This window comes from Rhipicephalus sanguineus, chromosome 2 (assembly GCF_013339695.2).
Source record: "Rhipicephalus sanguineus isolate Rsan-2018 chromosome 2, BIME_Rsan_1.4, whole genome shotgun sequence".
Lineage (NCBI taxonomy): Eukaryota > Metazoa > Arthropoda > Arachnida > Ixodida > Ixodidae > Rhipicephalus > Rhipicephalus sanguineus.
The window spans coordinates 9,369,856-9,386,187 of record NC_051177.1 but is presented as its reverse complement, the minus strand read 5'-3'; the positions used below and the strand labels follow the sequence as shown (position 1 = coordinate 9,386,187).

Genomic DNA, 16,332 nt, shown 5'->3' with positions numbered 1-16,332 from the left:
CCTGAGCAAGAGCGACGGAAGCAATGGATCGCCGCTGTTCGTTGGCAAAGACGAGCCGCTTCGTCATTGTGCGGGTTAACACGTCGCTTCTTGCTCTAATGCTTTCGTTCTGTCATATCGGTGCTCGCTGGATGCACTCGATCATGTTGACACTGGTAGACGACTAAAGTTATCAGCCTGAGCATGCGTTGGTTCGGTTCGACTGCCGTGCAGGGCACTTCGCTCAAACGTTCTATATTTCAGAAGTGTTGTAGTTTGGGCGAGTTGGTCATCCACGAACTTAGCTTGTACTAGCGCGGTACATGTACCGCGCTATTACAAGCTGAGTTCTATATTTATTATTTACAGAAACAGAAATGCAGCAATGGTTGACTTCAGAAAGAACAAGAAGTGATTGAGACGTCACCTTTGGAAACAAAACAAAGCGGATGTTCACCACGAGCTGCACCTCATAGCTGGATCTTGTTACGCTGGTCTGCGTGACGCACCTTTGATATTCACCGGCATGACAATTCACTCCACGTGGACGTTCATTCTCCTCCGCAGTCGGTCATCACATGTCTTCTCGGCGACCCTCTTCAAAACTTGTCACTGTCATCTCTTGATACTTAACTCACAGCACTAGATCATCAAACAACACGTCTTCTGCGGTCGAGCGAACGATGCTATCACTAGAACGACATAACTTCTTCGCCGACTAACTCCTCACTGACTGACTGCCCCCGTGCGCTTGCTGCGCTTGCATTGCCTGTATCGGATCGCGCCTGGGTTCGGGAAGTTGCGTATGATTCGTCTGTGCGTAGCACAGCGAAAGCTAGGGAAAGGGCGAGATCCTCTCACCGATTTGTCTGCGGAATCAGACGGCGCCGCTGGCTCGGCTTTGCTTTCTCGAATATCCCAATCTTTCGCATTCGTTGGCTATGTCGGTGGCGTCTTCTGCGGAGAGAGTAAGAGGCACGCGGGCGCGCTCCCGGCGCCTTTTTATACTTGTTTTTTCGATGCGCGCGCTCTGTCGCGCACGAACCGTCAGCGCCAGGCTTTCATGCCGTCGTTCGAAATCGGCGACGTGCGCTTAGTTAAGCGCTCGTTCGTGACAAACATCGTGCACAAGTCCACTTTTGTAGAGGCCCGCGCCTTTCCTGCAGCTGCCAGTGCAGAATTAGTTGTCTGGCACCTGCACGAAGGGGAAATAGCAGCCGCGAACTTCATTCATCTCCTCACAGCAAAGCTGTGCAAAGCGCTGTCGTCTGCTCGGCTTCCCGCACGTACTGTCGGCGGCGCCTGCTAGGTGGCTATCAGTGGCGCTTCTATAGGCGGTGCACAAGGCGTATAGTGTTTTAGCACGTGTTAAAAGCATCAGGGCGGTTGCTTGTGTGTGTGTGTGTGTGTGTGTGTGTGTGTGTGTGTGTGCGTGCGTGTGTGTGAGAGCAGACGATGCAGCACTCTGTACATCACAGCTTTGAGGCCCACGTCATGGTTCCTAGACAGTGACGTCACTGTCCAACTCGGCTCCCAGAAACCGAAACCGATAGTCGTTCACATAAACAGTGCAATATTATATTATTTATCAAGAATGTATGAATCTTCAAGCATTTATCATGCTTCCTGGAGCAATAAGAAACATTTGAAAGAAAGAACGCACTAGCCACAAATTTTATATCTCAGCCCGTTAATGCAAGTTCAGATAGATGCTTTAAGATCGTAAACATGTGCACACATTTTCCATCGAAGTTTCAAATGTTATGTGTAGGCTTGTGGCTGATCGGATGCAAAAGGTGGCTCTTAATTAAGCAAAGCTGGTTGTCTAGGCATGAAGAAGGCCATAAAAATAAAATATCTGCATGCTTCACTGTTGACCTCGAGGGAGTTGTGCTACGCCTCCTCTGTTTCACTGCAACAGTATGGTGTACAATGCATTCAATAAAGGAAGTACCAGCACAAATTTTAGCAATTTTCATATTGTTGCTCTCAATAAAAACACTGGTGTAAGAACCCTTAAAAAGAGTATCGTATGTTTTTAGTTCTGCTATTTAAAAAAGATACTTTCAACGAGGAAATTGAGGGGGTGGTTTCAGAGTGACGTGTCAGTGCACTCTGATTGAGGTTCAAGCCATGTGGGGACAGTAGTGATGTACTAGCAGTGGCTCTGTTGTCTGCTGTCAGTTGTATGAGGTGCACATAAACAACGATGAATGAATTATCGATCAGCGACTCCGACAGCGATTTCGTCGATTTTATCAGCATGCAGGACGCAGAGTTTGCCAACCCAGCGAACTGCGTTGACTCGTCATGATAATGTCCATTGCAGTGGGGCGGGCTTGCAGATGCTGAGCAAAAAAAACTTAAAAATGAAACAAATGTTTTATACATGTTTCCTGGTTCCAGTGTGGGTAGAGCGTTAAAGCTGTACTGACACAAAAATTTTGGTGTGGCGTTCTTTTGCTGCAATATGTTGCTGGAGGCCTATTAGTCATAACACAACACATTGCTTGCTGCGATGTGTGACAGATAATTAATCACAGTCTGTTTATTACTGAGCAGTCTCAGTTTCGCTTTGGGAGAGCTCCAAGAACGACAAGCCGCTGTGTACAACTAATGTCATCTAGCATGTGAAACGGCACACAGAACTGTGATGCACTTCCGCACTGCCTGCATGGTCTTTTGCACGCGGCATGTGCAGCATGATGTCATCATCGTCATCAATGTCACCTGGTGGCAAAAGCTTTCTTGAGGCTTCCACACATTCGCCGGGGGGACGGACTCGTGAGCAGCCACAGTAGCTTGCTGGCGCAAGCGCAGAAAAAGTGCAGTGGCGACTATGACGTTGTGGTTTAACTGGGCATCTCAGAGGTCGACCGCAGTGGTGACGTTGCGGAAGCTTGGGGGTCCCCTTCAGGTCACTTTGCATGATGTCAGTGTCGCGAGGTGCAACGTATAGTGGTAGTGCTGGATCGGGCACGTGAACTTCAAAATTCGTATGAATTACCTTCCAAGCTGTATTCGCTGTTCAGATTTGGTAGGTGATACAGTAGAACCCCGCTGTCACGTTCCTCACTGCTGCGTTTTGCCGGCTGTTACGTCGTTTTCCGCCGGTCCCGGCATAGCTCCCATAGGATACAATGTATTGGGAACCCCGCTGTTACGTCGTAACTGTCGGACCGTTCCCGTATGATACGTCACGAAGTGCGCCTGGAGCCGACCGAGTGACTACCAAAGAGAGCGGCCATGGTGCATTTTCACGCAGCTTGGCCTCGTTTGACCGTAATATTAGCCGCATGAGAGGCGCAAGCAACAGAATCTTTCAATTGATGCAAACAAAAGCATGGCCTTCGAGATTCAAATTGCGAAGATGGCGTCTATGACGTAACTGCTCGCGAAAGCAAGGCCTTCGAGATTGGCATTTACTATTGACAAAAGCATAGCCTCTGAGATTTGCATTGCACAAACATGGCGTGTATGACGTAATTGCTTGCGAAAGCAAGGCCTTCGAGATTGGCATTCACTTCTGCCATCGCGTTGGCGTAGACTCATCATCATCGTTATTTGTCGGAGAACGGGAGGAGTTCGAGCTGGTTGGAGCTCGCATGGTCGTGCGTGCGGTTCGCGGTCGGACTTGCCGCGCCGGTCGTGATTGCGTGTACTTAGTTCTTTCATGCCTACAGCTGTTGGTGTTAAAAAAATCACATACGTTGATTACATTTCTGTGGATAAGGCCGTCCTAAGCTCCGCGTTTCTATCCATCGACTAGATCGCGGCTGAGCGCGCCAATTTTCTTGCTGCTCGTAAGAATTGAAATAAAATTCTGTACCACTAAATATTTTGCCGTTTTTCCTGTTTTTCGGCTCTTACGTTTCCCGTCTCTTACGTTTATTTCCTACGGTCCCTTCAAAAACGTATCAGCGGGGTTCTACTGTATACGCATGTTCACGAGAATCGATCCCGAGGGGCACAAGTGTTGAAGATTGGGCGAGTTGGTTCGTTGTACTTGAACTGGTATAGCGCATTACGGGGAAGAAGAAACGGCCGACCAGACTGACACAAGAGGACAGAGCGCTAACTTCCAACTGAGCTTTATTGTGAAAATGCATCAAATATGTAGACTTGCGCAAGCATACAAAAAACATCCTAACGCAACGCCAAGATTAGGCACACCATCGCACCGTCACACACCACAGAGTCATAGACGGTTTCCTTGATTAAGGAAGGCCACTTCATGTTCAGATAAAGCCAGCGAAGGGGCGCTGACACATCTGATGCCAGCTCTTGCTATACAATGCGCTTCAATAATCTCTCGAGTGATTTGTGACGGGTGCTTTCTTACTACTTCACATTGATCAAACATAAGCCTTCCAGAATCATTGATCAAACATAAACCTTCCAGAATCTTACGGGTGTCCATAACAGTAACCTCTTAGATATTCTGTCTTTTTATATCAAGTCGACTTTTGTATCTTTTAATGATCATACATACATACAGAATAGCGGTGTCTGCATCGGGTCATGCCTCGCCCCGATCCTTAGTGACATATACCTTGCATATCATGACCGATTGCTGATGAGCATGCTTGACCAAAATATTGTCGCCAAAGTATGTCGTTACGTAGACGACTTTTTGATTTTCATCGACTGCAGTGACGCTACCTGCCAGCACCTAACCGACGATATTGTAATGACTTTTAATGAATGTTTTAAACCGCTTTTATTGACTCATGAGATGCCAACTGACAACAGCTTATGCTTTTTAGATTTGAATTTGATTCTTTCACCTGACCATGTGTGCTGGCTATATGAACCTAGAACTGGAAAACCTCTTTTACCCTATGACTCTTCCCATTCCAAGTTAGTTAAGCGAAGCATCACAAATCTTTGTCTCATCAACCCCCTTAGGAAATCATGTCATCATGTCATGCAGCGCAGCTTTGCAGCTCAAGCTGAAAGGCTTTTGAGTGTTGGGTACCCAGCTATCCTACTGGCATCTGTAGCTGAAAAAGCTATTAAAACAGATGAAAAAAGACTGCAACTTCAAGGCTCAGCCGGAATCTAACGACCGAAAAAGACCCGTGGTTTTACCCTACGTGCATGACATTTCCCACCGACTAAAAAAGATAGGGGAGAAGGTCAGTGTGAAAGTGGTGTTTTCGGCGCCTGATAAGTTACAGCGGCTTTGCAAAGCAGTCAATCCCCTCAAATCACGCGCCACTGTTTACTCAACTAAGCACAAAACTCGGTTTGTGCCGTGTGAAGTGGGGGTTGTTTACTCGATACCACTCTCATGTGATAAGAGGTATATCGGCCAAACGGGGCGCTGCCTTAATGAAAGGCTAAAAGAGCACCATTATAATGTTCACAAAGCAATTCAGGGCCACATTGGAATTCACTGCCGCAATTGTGGATGCTCCCCTATGTTTGATCAATGTGAAGTAGTAAGAAAGCACCCGTCACAAATCACTCGAGAGATTATTGAAGAGCATTGTATAGCAAGAGCTGGCATCAGATGTATCAGCGCCCCTTCGTTGGCTTTATCTGAACATGAAGTGGCCTTCCTTAATCAAGGAAACCATCTATGAATCTGTGGCGTGTGACGGTGCGATGGTGTGCCTAATCTTGGCGTTGCGTTAGGGTGTTTTTTGTATGCTTGCGCAAGTCTACATCCCAATTAAAAAAACAATTGGAACCAATTGGAAAATTTCCACCTGATTCCAATTGGTTCCATTTGTGAATTAGTACACAATTGGGCCATTTGGACCAATTGGTTGTATGCCAATTGGGTCAAATGGTACAGTAGCACATAACCAGTTGGGCCAATTGGCTGTATTCCACTTGGGCCAATTGGTTGTACTCCAATTGGGTCAAATGGTGCAGTCAGCATATAACCATTTGGGCCAGTTGGTTATATTCCAATTGGTTCAAGTGGCGCAGTTAGCACAAACATCCGTCTGTGCTCAAGCTAGACACCTTGGTGGTAAGCCATGCCAAGGTGGAATTTCAGGATTAAACACAGAGTAGAATTCAAATTGGCCAAAATTTGCACGGATCTTAGCTGGCTGCTATCGCATGTCACTTAGTTGGTTCCTACTTTGATTGGCTCAGGACCTGCTGGTCCAGCCAACTGCACATAGCCAAGGCAGCATGGTGGGAAAACTCAGAATTTATTTGAACAGTTGCAGCAGGCGTTCTTATAATTGGAAAATATCCTTAGATGAGCAGTGTGCTTGCGCGTATCTTTGTACACCACTTGAAAGAAATGAAGGCAATAATGACTCATCACACGTACGCAATTACAGTAAATGTATAGTTTTACCCAATAACATGCGTAGCATGAGCCCATTCGTGTTTCGCAGTACAGCGTTAAAATAGCCCTTAATTAGCCCAGTCTGACAAGCACTCGCAGTTTATGCTGTAGGAAAACTATGTAACGATTATTAACATTCGCCGTCGCGGCGGTCCATCATTTACAATGCTCGGCAAGCTGACCCAAAAGAAAGGAGTTCGATCCTGCCCGCAGCGGTCGCATTTCAATGGAGGCGAAATGCGACCCTTACGGCAACCGATTATTTTTCATTCAATACTACTCTGACTAGACGTCAAATGAGTTCACTTGCACATAATCGCTAGCGCTTTCTACAAAGACACATGTGCGCCATAAGGCACAGGCATTACACAAAGGATGCTCACATCAACTGGCACGTAGTGTACTTCGCGCATTCCATCTCATACTGCAGCAAGGTCCAATGACACCATGCTCATAATAAAGAACACAAATACTCAGGACAAACGTTCGCTTTAACTCCAAATATGTAAGTGCAGTACTTACATGGGAGGATCAGAGCTGAGGAAATCGGTGACCCTCGATCGATGCTGACGAAGCGATCACCGCATGGTACAACCAGTACAACACCAAAAACCGCTCGAACGTGTTGATGTTGACTTGTAACACTTTCCACAGATAAAAGCGACCAAAAATAAATGTCTCATCTTAATGTCACCAAGGTTCCTCTAGCAAACACGCTTCACTATGAAACGTGCCGCACGCACACATGGAAAGCGAGCACCACGACTAGCCCTATGTGCGAAACTACCAAAACTACGGGGTCATAATAATATTAGACCACCGCCTGTAATGCTCTTACGTGTAAATAAAAAAATGCAGCTTAATTTTAATGTATATTCATATTATAAGGTACGTTATTATTCAGCATTTGTATCGGCAAACGTGAAGAAAAGATACGAGACTACTGCTACTGAGATGCGGCTATTGCTATTGCTGCTGTCCATGCTGCTGTTAGAGTGTACTAGAACAGGGGAGTGCTCGGAACGGCCGCAGCACCAATGTACAGAAAGTGAAGCCCAAACAGGGTCAATCCACCTGCAGCGCTGTGATCGGTAGTCTGCAATGTGTCGTCGTTTAAGAGTTGCGCGCGGCTCCGGCAAAGTGGTGCAGGGGTAGAATGCCCGCTTCCCACGCAAAAGGCCCGGGTTCGAATCGCAGCTGTAGATGGTGGGTTTTTATTCTTAGTGTCACCTTTCATGGCTGTGTTGGTTTTCCTTTGTTTCTTAAAGCTATTTCTGTTGCTACGTATTGATACAAAAAGTAACGTAAAATGTGAAATCTCGTTTCGAGTCTCGTCTTCGCGAAAATCTCGGAGGCCATACTTTACGTTTTTGTTCAATCCCGGGTGGTGGCGCTGCAAATAACTGCGCTCGCTCTCAAATTTCTTCTATTTTACTTCACATTTTGCGTTACTTTTTGAACCAACACGTAGCAACTTAAGCTAGTTTTAAGAAACAAAGGAAAACCAATACAGCTACAAAACGTGACACTAAGAATAAAAACCCACTATCTGCAGCTGCGATTCGAACCCGGGCCTTTTGAGTGGGAAGCCGGCATTCTACCCCTGCACCATTTTGGCGGAGCCGCGCGCATCTCTTAAACGACGACACATTGCAGACTACCAATCGCAGCGCTCCAAGCGGATTGACCCTGTTTGGGCTTCCCTTTTCGAAGCTCGTTCCGGGCACTCCTCTGTTCTAGTACACTCTACTGCTGTCAACAAAAATGCCGGCAATGTGGCGTTCGTCGTGGCGGCGCACACTTCACTGCGCTCCGATCGTGGCAGATAGGACGAATGTTGATAAAAAAAATTCTTCTCGTAGGGAATTAACCGCTATGCTTTAAACATTAGCTAGTTGCGCAACGGCTCAGTATGACCGAACGGCTAGTAGATTTCGTGTCGGGCGTGCGCAGATCTACGGGAAACGTCGAATAAAGGAATAAATATTTTTTGCAATACGTACATGCGGGGTACTTTATATCACGGCTGTAAAATGTGCATCTTTTCTTCACACCATTTAAATTAATGCAACCAATTGGTGCTTGGCATAACAAGTATATATATAAATAAGCGCTTATTTCAACACTTCACAAGTAAACGAAGTCGAAGCACTTGATAACTCAAATTCCTTGATTCAATTGTGGACGTAAATTTCCAATGGAACCGCCTGGCCCAACTGAAAACGAGTGTTTCCATTTGGCAATTCCAATTGATCCAAATGGCCCTATTGGGAATTCTATTTGGCCCAATTGGAAGTGAGCTTCCAATTGTGAGCTTCCAAATGGCTCAAGTGAGCAACCATTTGAACCATTTGGTAGTTTCATTTGTTCCAAATGGTCCAGTTAGAGATCCCATTCGGCCCAATTGGAAGTGAGCTCTTGAACCAATTGGAAATTCCAAATGGTCCTGTTGGGATACTATTTGGCCCAATTGAAAATCACCATTACCATTTGGACCCATTGATATTTCCAAATGCTTCCAATTGTTTTTTTTCAACTGGGATATTTGATGCATTTTCACAATAAAGCTGAGTTGGAAGTTAGCGCTCTGTCCTCTTGTGTCGGTCTGCTCGGCCATTTCTTCTTCCCCGTAATGCGCTGTACCAGTTCAAGTACGATCCCGAGGGCTATCTCAGCCGTGAAATTTTGTGCCAGTACCCCTTTAACACTGAATGCCAAGGAAATGAAAACTTTCCCTTTTGCAATGCCTCAAAATCATGTCTGTACTGCTTAACAGGAGTACTTCTCCTATGGCTTTGATGCATGTGTTGTTAACTACTGTCTCAGTGCAGTCGACCATTTTCTTTACCCCAGCAAGGAGATTTCCAAAGCCCTGGAGAAATGCGACAACTCTCGGGACAAGGCTAAGCTGCGCAAGCTCAATGGTGCGCTGGTGGAGTTTGCAGAGCAGAAGGGCCACTCACTGCAGGAGTCTTCCAAGAAGCGGCCTAAGCCACAGAGCGCTGCTTTCCATGGGGCTGGACTGGTGGTTCCTTATGACAGCAAAACGGGTGTCGGCTATCGCAAGTTGCCCCTCTCAGATGGTAAGGTGGTTTCTTTGCTGTCTTCACCTAACCTTTGTGTGTGATACTGACATACATTCATCAATTACTTTTTTATTATTACGATAGCAATTATCTGGACACCTCAGGCACAATCTTGCTGTTGCCATCGGGTTCAATATAAAGTAACACCGCCCCATGCATTGTATGTTCTATGTATGAGTGAAAGCGTTTGAGGGACGCCAACAGTCGCAGCTCAAGTGCAGAGGAAATGCGCCGGCTGTCTTTCGGCACGCGAAAGGCCTATAAGGGGCCCAAAGAAGAGGGTGCCTGCATGGCTCCGGCAAGACTTTGATAAGCCAGGCGTGGTTGTGTGCACCCTATCTTGACAGGAGTTAGGTTTCCCCCTCGCCTGCCGTTCATTGCGGCGAGTGAGGAGGAAATTGAGGCCCTGTTTGGTGCCCGGCACAGCACCTTTAACTACGTCGCACTTGGTGTCATGCGTCATCGCTCTATCTTGGAGCACAGTGCCCGTGTGGAGAAGAGCAGACAACGTTCAATTTGAAATTTGAGCTTTTTCAGGGGCGCGTAGTGATGTAAGTCTTGGCTGACACATTTGTGAGTTAGCAATGTAAGCATTGTGCTTGTCAGCTCAAAATGGCTAGATCTGGTGAGGGGCCCTTTAAGTGATGATAGTCTATGCAGAAGTGCAGGCTACCGACCTTCCACTTTGCTAGCATGACTGGCGATGCCCATGGACTGCAGGATGGTTCAGTGAGGTCTTTTGTGAGGATTTTTCAATCTGACAATGGATGACTTGTCGCTCTGGATGGGACATGTAATAAGGACATCGTCAGATTGGGCTGGCGTCTCCAGTGTTGATCTTATGGGTGGCAAGGGATGTCTCAACCAAAGGGCGGTCATCAAAGTCAAAGATGTGGTGGTGGGATATCGGCTGTCTGTGCTGGAACCAGGAGGTCAGGGGCAATCTTCTTGTTACCATCGGTTGTGCTCTTTGAGGAAGTGGTTGGAGCAGAGGACAAAGAAGCATTCGCAACCACCACAGCATGTTCATCGATGGAAGAAACTTTGGCCAGAGTCACGCCATCTGAGATAAGTTGCAGGCGCTTGACTATTCGTTACTGTCAAAAGTGTGTGAGGAACGGCAACATTTCTGGCCAACAGGATGTCAGCAATAGGAGTCAACATGTAATCGCTGTTGGGAATAGGAGGGAAGGACCTCAAGTTCACATACGTAACTGCTTGAGGTGCTAGGCAAACATAATCCACAGAACACAAATGCAGTTGATGTGCTGTTGGAGTGTCACAGAAACACGGTAGGTCAAGCTGAAGTGAGCCACTTCCGCACTCAATAAGGGCCGAGTGGGTGGATGGAAAGCCCATACTGAGGATAAGTTCATGGGAGCATTTCTCAAGCACAGCAGGTAGTTTGGAAGTGGAGCGGTCAGCAACACTTATATGCGTGGAGCACATCCAAAGCACAGGAAACGTTTCACCATTCGTGACCTGGATGAGTGGTAGCATGGGTGGTGTTAATACCTTCTTAAGGGGGGACATGGCTCTTAAAAATATTTCTTTATTTCTTGGTTGATTTTGATGAAACTTGGTGAGTTTATGTATATTTGTGTGCTGATTTGAAATGTGCAATTACTTTTCTAGTCTAAAGTATGATTCTTAAAATACAAAATATTTCATGTGCCTTTTGGGGAGCAAGATTATATCTAAACCGAGTGCACTACAAAGTAAATCAGCATATCACAATAATTTGGAATCAGAACTGTGTGCAGTGCAACAAAAATGGATGTTCTAAACCAATTTGAACAAAAGTTATGGTATGTTGAACATTTGCGAGTGAGTCAATTTCAAGCAAAAATTTCACTCGTGAATGTTCAACATACCGTAGCTTTTGTTCTAATGAGTTTAGAACATCTATTTTTTGTTGCACTGCACACAGTTCTGATTCCAGATTATCGTGATATGCTGACTTACTTTGTGACTAACTCAGTTTAGAAAAAAATCTAGCTCCCCAAAAGGCGCATGAAATATTTTGTATTTTAAAAACTACACATCATACTAGAAAAATAATTGCATATTTGAAATGAGCACACAAATATACATAAACTCGGGAAGTTTCATCAAAATTGACCAAAAATTACTTTTTTTTTTCTTTGCAGGTTGGAATCCTTTGAGCATATTTTCCGTATTCGCACTCTTCTTAAAAAGTTTTTTTTTCTGGCTGCAAAACAGCTTTTCCAAAAGCAAGTAGTGAGAGAACACACCCCTGTGAACATGGCCCCTTGAATGCACTCAGTGCTTACTGTTCATTTTAGTAAAAAAACTTCTGGTACGAACATCAAAATGCTTGTCTGGAATTAGCTGTATAGTATAATGGCTAACTATTGCCTAGCTGATTTCCCAGCCAAGGCAGTCTGAAGACGCTGTGCGTTCTTTTTTTTTCACATTTGTGCTTCGGAGCACACCTGTTTGAGCACTTTTAGCTCCTAGCCGCACCTTGCGTCTCATGCCTTGCCTGTCCATAATTTAGGATGCCGAGAGCAGAGGGCAAGGGAAGCGCAGATTTCGCGGCAACCAATACAGTTTTGTAGCAAATGCAAGTGGATGGCGGTGGCGTAGTGAGGTGCCGAATGATGAAGCAGCGAGCTCTTCAGCGTCGATGCTTTCAGCCTTTTCAGCATCCTTCAAAGAGGAGAATCACGAGCAGGCTGACAATAGGTATGCTGTAATGGACATGGATATTATTTGTGATGTAATTAGACAGAATTGTATGCGCAAACTGTGCGGTGGAACTTAAAAGTTTTGAGGTCATCGAAATTGCATCGCAGCATTTTCGATGTCTTTGCTTGGACTGCACAGTCTGAGGATTATGACATTGAATAGTGTTCTTTCGTTTAATGGTGACAGTATCACGAGTGCCAACATTTGAAAGTCATTAGGACTGAAGCCTGGCCGCAACACAGCTAATTTGCTGAAAGAAGTGGACCGCGCTTAACGATACTTTGCATACACAGCTGCACGACAGCTCACAAAAGAAACAAGGCAAGCAAGATGACAGGCTGGAAAGCAAAAAAAATTACTTCAACAATGATTATAAAGCTAGTGGGTTTTAATTAAACGAGTTAAATGGTGATTGTGGCAAAAAATGGTCGCTTTCCAGCTGTTTTCTTACTTTGAACTCAGTTATCTCAGAACCATGTTTATTACTTTGGTATCATTATTTCTTATGTACACTGAGATAACCATCTCTTTTTTTTTTCCGCCTGTCATCTGCATAATAGTTGACAACTGCTGTGCCAGAATTGGAAATATGCTCTTCATAGTTTTTGTGTTATAAATTTTCAAATGTGCAAATTATGTTAAAATTTAACTTGTAGTTGTAACAATTTCGCCAAAATAGTAGTACTTTTAGTCAGATTTTGATAAATCTGCTATAGTTAAAACAGTGCAAAATTTGTAGTAGAATCATATATGCATTATCTGGAGATCGCTTAGTTACTTAGAAAACGGTTCCTGAACTTAGTCAAAAATGCATAGGGCGTCCCTGTGCCCTATGCAGCCAGTGATCACTAGAGACCGGATTTTAGGCAAACGCCTATTTTGTTTCTTGTGCTCCTGTCACGCCGTTTAGATATATGAGCATTTAGAGGTTAAGAAGGACTTTTATAGTGTTCTTATAGTGCCTATAAATGCTTATTTTTGGTGTTCATGCCTAAATGCTTACAAATGCCTATAAATGCCTATTTTCAAAATTGGGGCTTATATGAACGCTATTTAGCCTCAGGTTTCACTCCTGGGTGCTGTTTGAGACCGTTATTCATGTTACCGCTAACACTGACTGTTGGGAACTGTGGGGTTCAACCTAGTCCTCTAGCTCAACCAACTACCGGAAACAACCGTTAGCAGCAGTGAAGTGGGACACGCCGGCGAGCATTCACCGCCGCGCTGACATGGTGTGACTGCTTGGCGAATGCGAAACCGCGGAGAGCTGTCAGTGGAAAGGAGATTGAAGAGCAATAAAAGAGAGAAAAATAAGATGTCCATGCAGCTTTTGTTTTGTTTGTAATTTACTTTTTAAGGCGTTCCCTGCAGTAGCGAAGCCAGAAACTTTTTCAGGGGGGGGGGGGGGGGGGGGCGAGTGGGCTTTAACCTTTAACCGTACTTTATGCATGTCCTTGCATGCGTTTTTATGTGTGCATATATATACAGAAACGCAAAACTGAAAAGTTTCGGGGGAGGGGGGGGGCGGGGTTGAACCCCTCCGTACCCCGCCCCCTCCGGCCTGGGGAGAAATTGGCTCTACGCGATTCGACCCATCCATTAATGGAATCCCTCCCTTATGGTCCTTTAGTGACCTGGTTGTCTGCTCCTGCTCTGCCCTTCTCAGTCATGCCGAAAAGACGCCCAAGAGTGTGTTCATTTGACAGTGGACACTTGAACCGCCCTGCAGAAGATATCGTGTTTTGAGAACCACGCCGCACAAAACACAATTGTACGGCTACGTTCAACTGTTGGTGCCTTTGTGCCATCTTAAGCAATAACATCTTTCTTTTCCGGTCATAGATAGAGGTTGTGCATGTCTTCGTCTGAAATTATTTGCATTTATGTGAAAGTTTATTGTGCCTATATTTATGATATTTCAGGCCTAAAACTTTGTTTTGCCTGCCTATTTTTGGCGCCTAAAACAAACTTTTTTAGTGCCTAAAAATCCGGCCTCTAGTGATCACAAATTGACTGGCTGTTTTAGGTCAACAATTACCGTATCTACTCTAATGTAACATGAGTATTTTTCCAGATTTTTGCTACCTAAAATGTTAGAATCGAATACCAAAATACTAACTATATTTTTTCTTCGTGGAAGCAGTCATGTTACGGTGAAGTAAACACGGTAGTCTTCAAGCTTCTTGATTTTTTCCAATGCATGCTATTGTTCCATCGTCATGCTTAGAGGCTTGAGACATCAACTAAGTGAGCAGTTTCTTACGTTATTTGTTACTGAAAGTGCATCACTGGAACCAGCATTTTTCTATTTAAGATGGATTTTGCACTCACTGCAGCTCCACTTGCGCTCTAATATTGTAGCAAATACCCATATTCTTGTCACGACCTCTTGATGTTGAACTTAGAGTTGGTACTTGCCTAGTTTCTCAAAAAAAAAAAAAATTGAAAACCTGTCTGTGTCAGTGCTTCGCAAATACCCCCAACCAGTTCCCGGACTCCAGTCACAAAGGTGATACTTTTCCTCCATGCGAGTGCACAGACGTTAAAAAAAAGTGAAAGAATTAGCATACGATCATCAAATTATGGTTCAGATCCTTGATTGTTACACTCAGTATAGTTAACTGCATTATTTGTAAACAAAAAGACTGTTCCATTACCTCCAATCTATGATCGGCGCTCTGAGTATGAGCGCTATGCCTAATTTGGTGTTTCCATTGTGGTAAGACGTAGCCTTCAAGATAACAGACTCGTCAGCCACCTTGCTTGTGCTCCAGCCGCTGGCTTTAAAATCATCGGAAATGCTTGCCGAAGGTTCAGCAGTACGTGCACTAGTATGCGCCAATCAATCGCTGCAGTTGATAGACTAAAAGTTTGTGAAAAAATAAAATTCTGCACGACGCCTTCACATTCCTATGGACATTTGCTGGCCAGCACACCCCCCTCGCCAGACTGCGCCACCAGGGGAAAGCACGGCACTGCATGTTTGGAAAACGATCCACTGCTAGAGCATCGTACATTTAAGTCGAAGGTTTTGGGTTTGGGCCTCACCAGCAAAAAGGGCGTTTTCTCGTCCACACTAGATCATTTCAATTTATGTCATGATTGCTGTGTCCAGATAAAATCGAACACGAGTTTCCGGTCACCATTTTCGATTTTGATGAAATTTACTGTGGGCCTAGGCCTTAGACCCAGAACCATGATTTCGAAGTTAGCTTTGTAAAGAAAAAAATTTTCTTCGTCTGAAAAAAAAATATATAAATTTTGGCTGCAAAAATAATTTTTCCACTAATTTCGTGAATTCTCAATTTTCAGTGCACCTATGGAACAAACAGTCCACTTCTTGGTCGCAATATTTATTCCCCTCAAAGAACAAGTGAAATACAATCTTATGAGTCTATTATTTCCCTTACATGTCAAAACACTTTTGAAGAAAAAAATCACAAACATGGCAAATTGTAAAAAATACCTGCATTTATAGGGGTTACTTTTTGCAACAAGCATGAACACAACAAGCCGCGCGTGCGAACCTGTCCCTCGTTTGGATCGCACCGCGCACTAGAGGAGTGTACTTACTCGCTACTAGTGCTACGCAGCAGCCCTAACAGTCAGAGCTGTGACCCCCTATCCTGCGGTTTGCGTTGAGTTGCGACTGCGGCGGGTGTCAGGCCAGTGGGGACAGAGACAAGTCTTTCAACTGAAGGTGTTTATTCACCTCAGATGCCAGTTGCAACAATAAAGTAGCACATCTGGTTAACACCTCAGCGGTGGAGTGTTCCGCACTACTGGGGGAAACAACAAAATAGCAAGCACACGTCGAGGGAATGATAAAGGCTCATCTCACCTCGCGTGGCTGCTTTTGCGCTCTGGTCCGGGGCGGTGGTTCGCACTCCATGGCCGGAGCGCTGCAGGGGTTGATTGCGGCGGTGGTGCTCACGGCTTGGGTCCGATGTGATCAATCACACCGCCCAAGACCGAAGACACCGAGGCCCCCAAGAAAGCGGCGCACTTTCCTGGGGTCTGGAGGGGAGTCTCTCCAGAAAAGGGCAAGGAGGAAAAACGGGGCATCTCGACTTCGGCCAGGGAGCAGGGCGCGAAAGGCTGTGGGAGCGGCACAATGCCCTCTCCCACGCAACCCCTCTCGCCACTGCGCGTACAAACGTAGCGCGAAGCCGAGGTGCCGCTGCGTTGAAGACAATGGGTTGCGTGTGCAACCCCACATCCCCCCCTCCTTAATTGAACCCT

General features: G+C 45.3%; 1 protein-coding gene across 4 annotated transcripts in view; it reads left to right on the top strand.

Annotated features, from left to right (window-relative positions):
• The window catches only part of LOC119382384 (histone PARylation factor 1), a 50,305-nt gene that overhangs the window by 20,352 nt on the left and 13,621 nt on the right, over positions 1–16,332 (top strand). For all 4 annotated transcript variants that reach the window (XM_037650079.2, XM_037650077.2, XM_037650081.2 and 1 more), the window contains exon 6: positions 9,146–9,375. In XM_037650079.2, the coding sequence (XP_037506007.1) occupies positions 9,146–9,375 (230 nt within the window). The remainder of the gene's footprint in view (positions 1–9,145; positions 9,376–16,332) is intronic.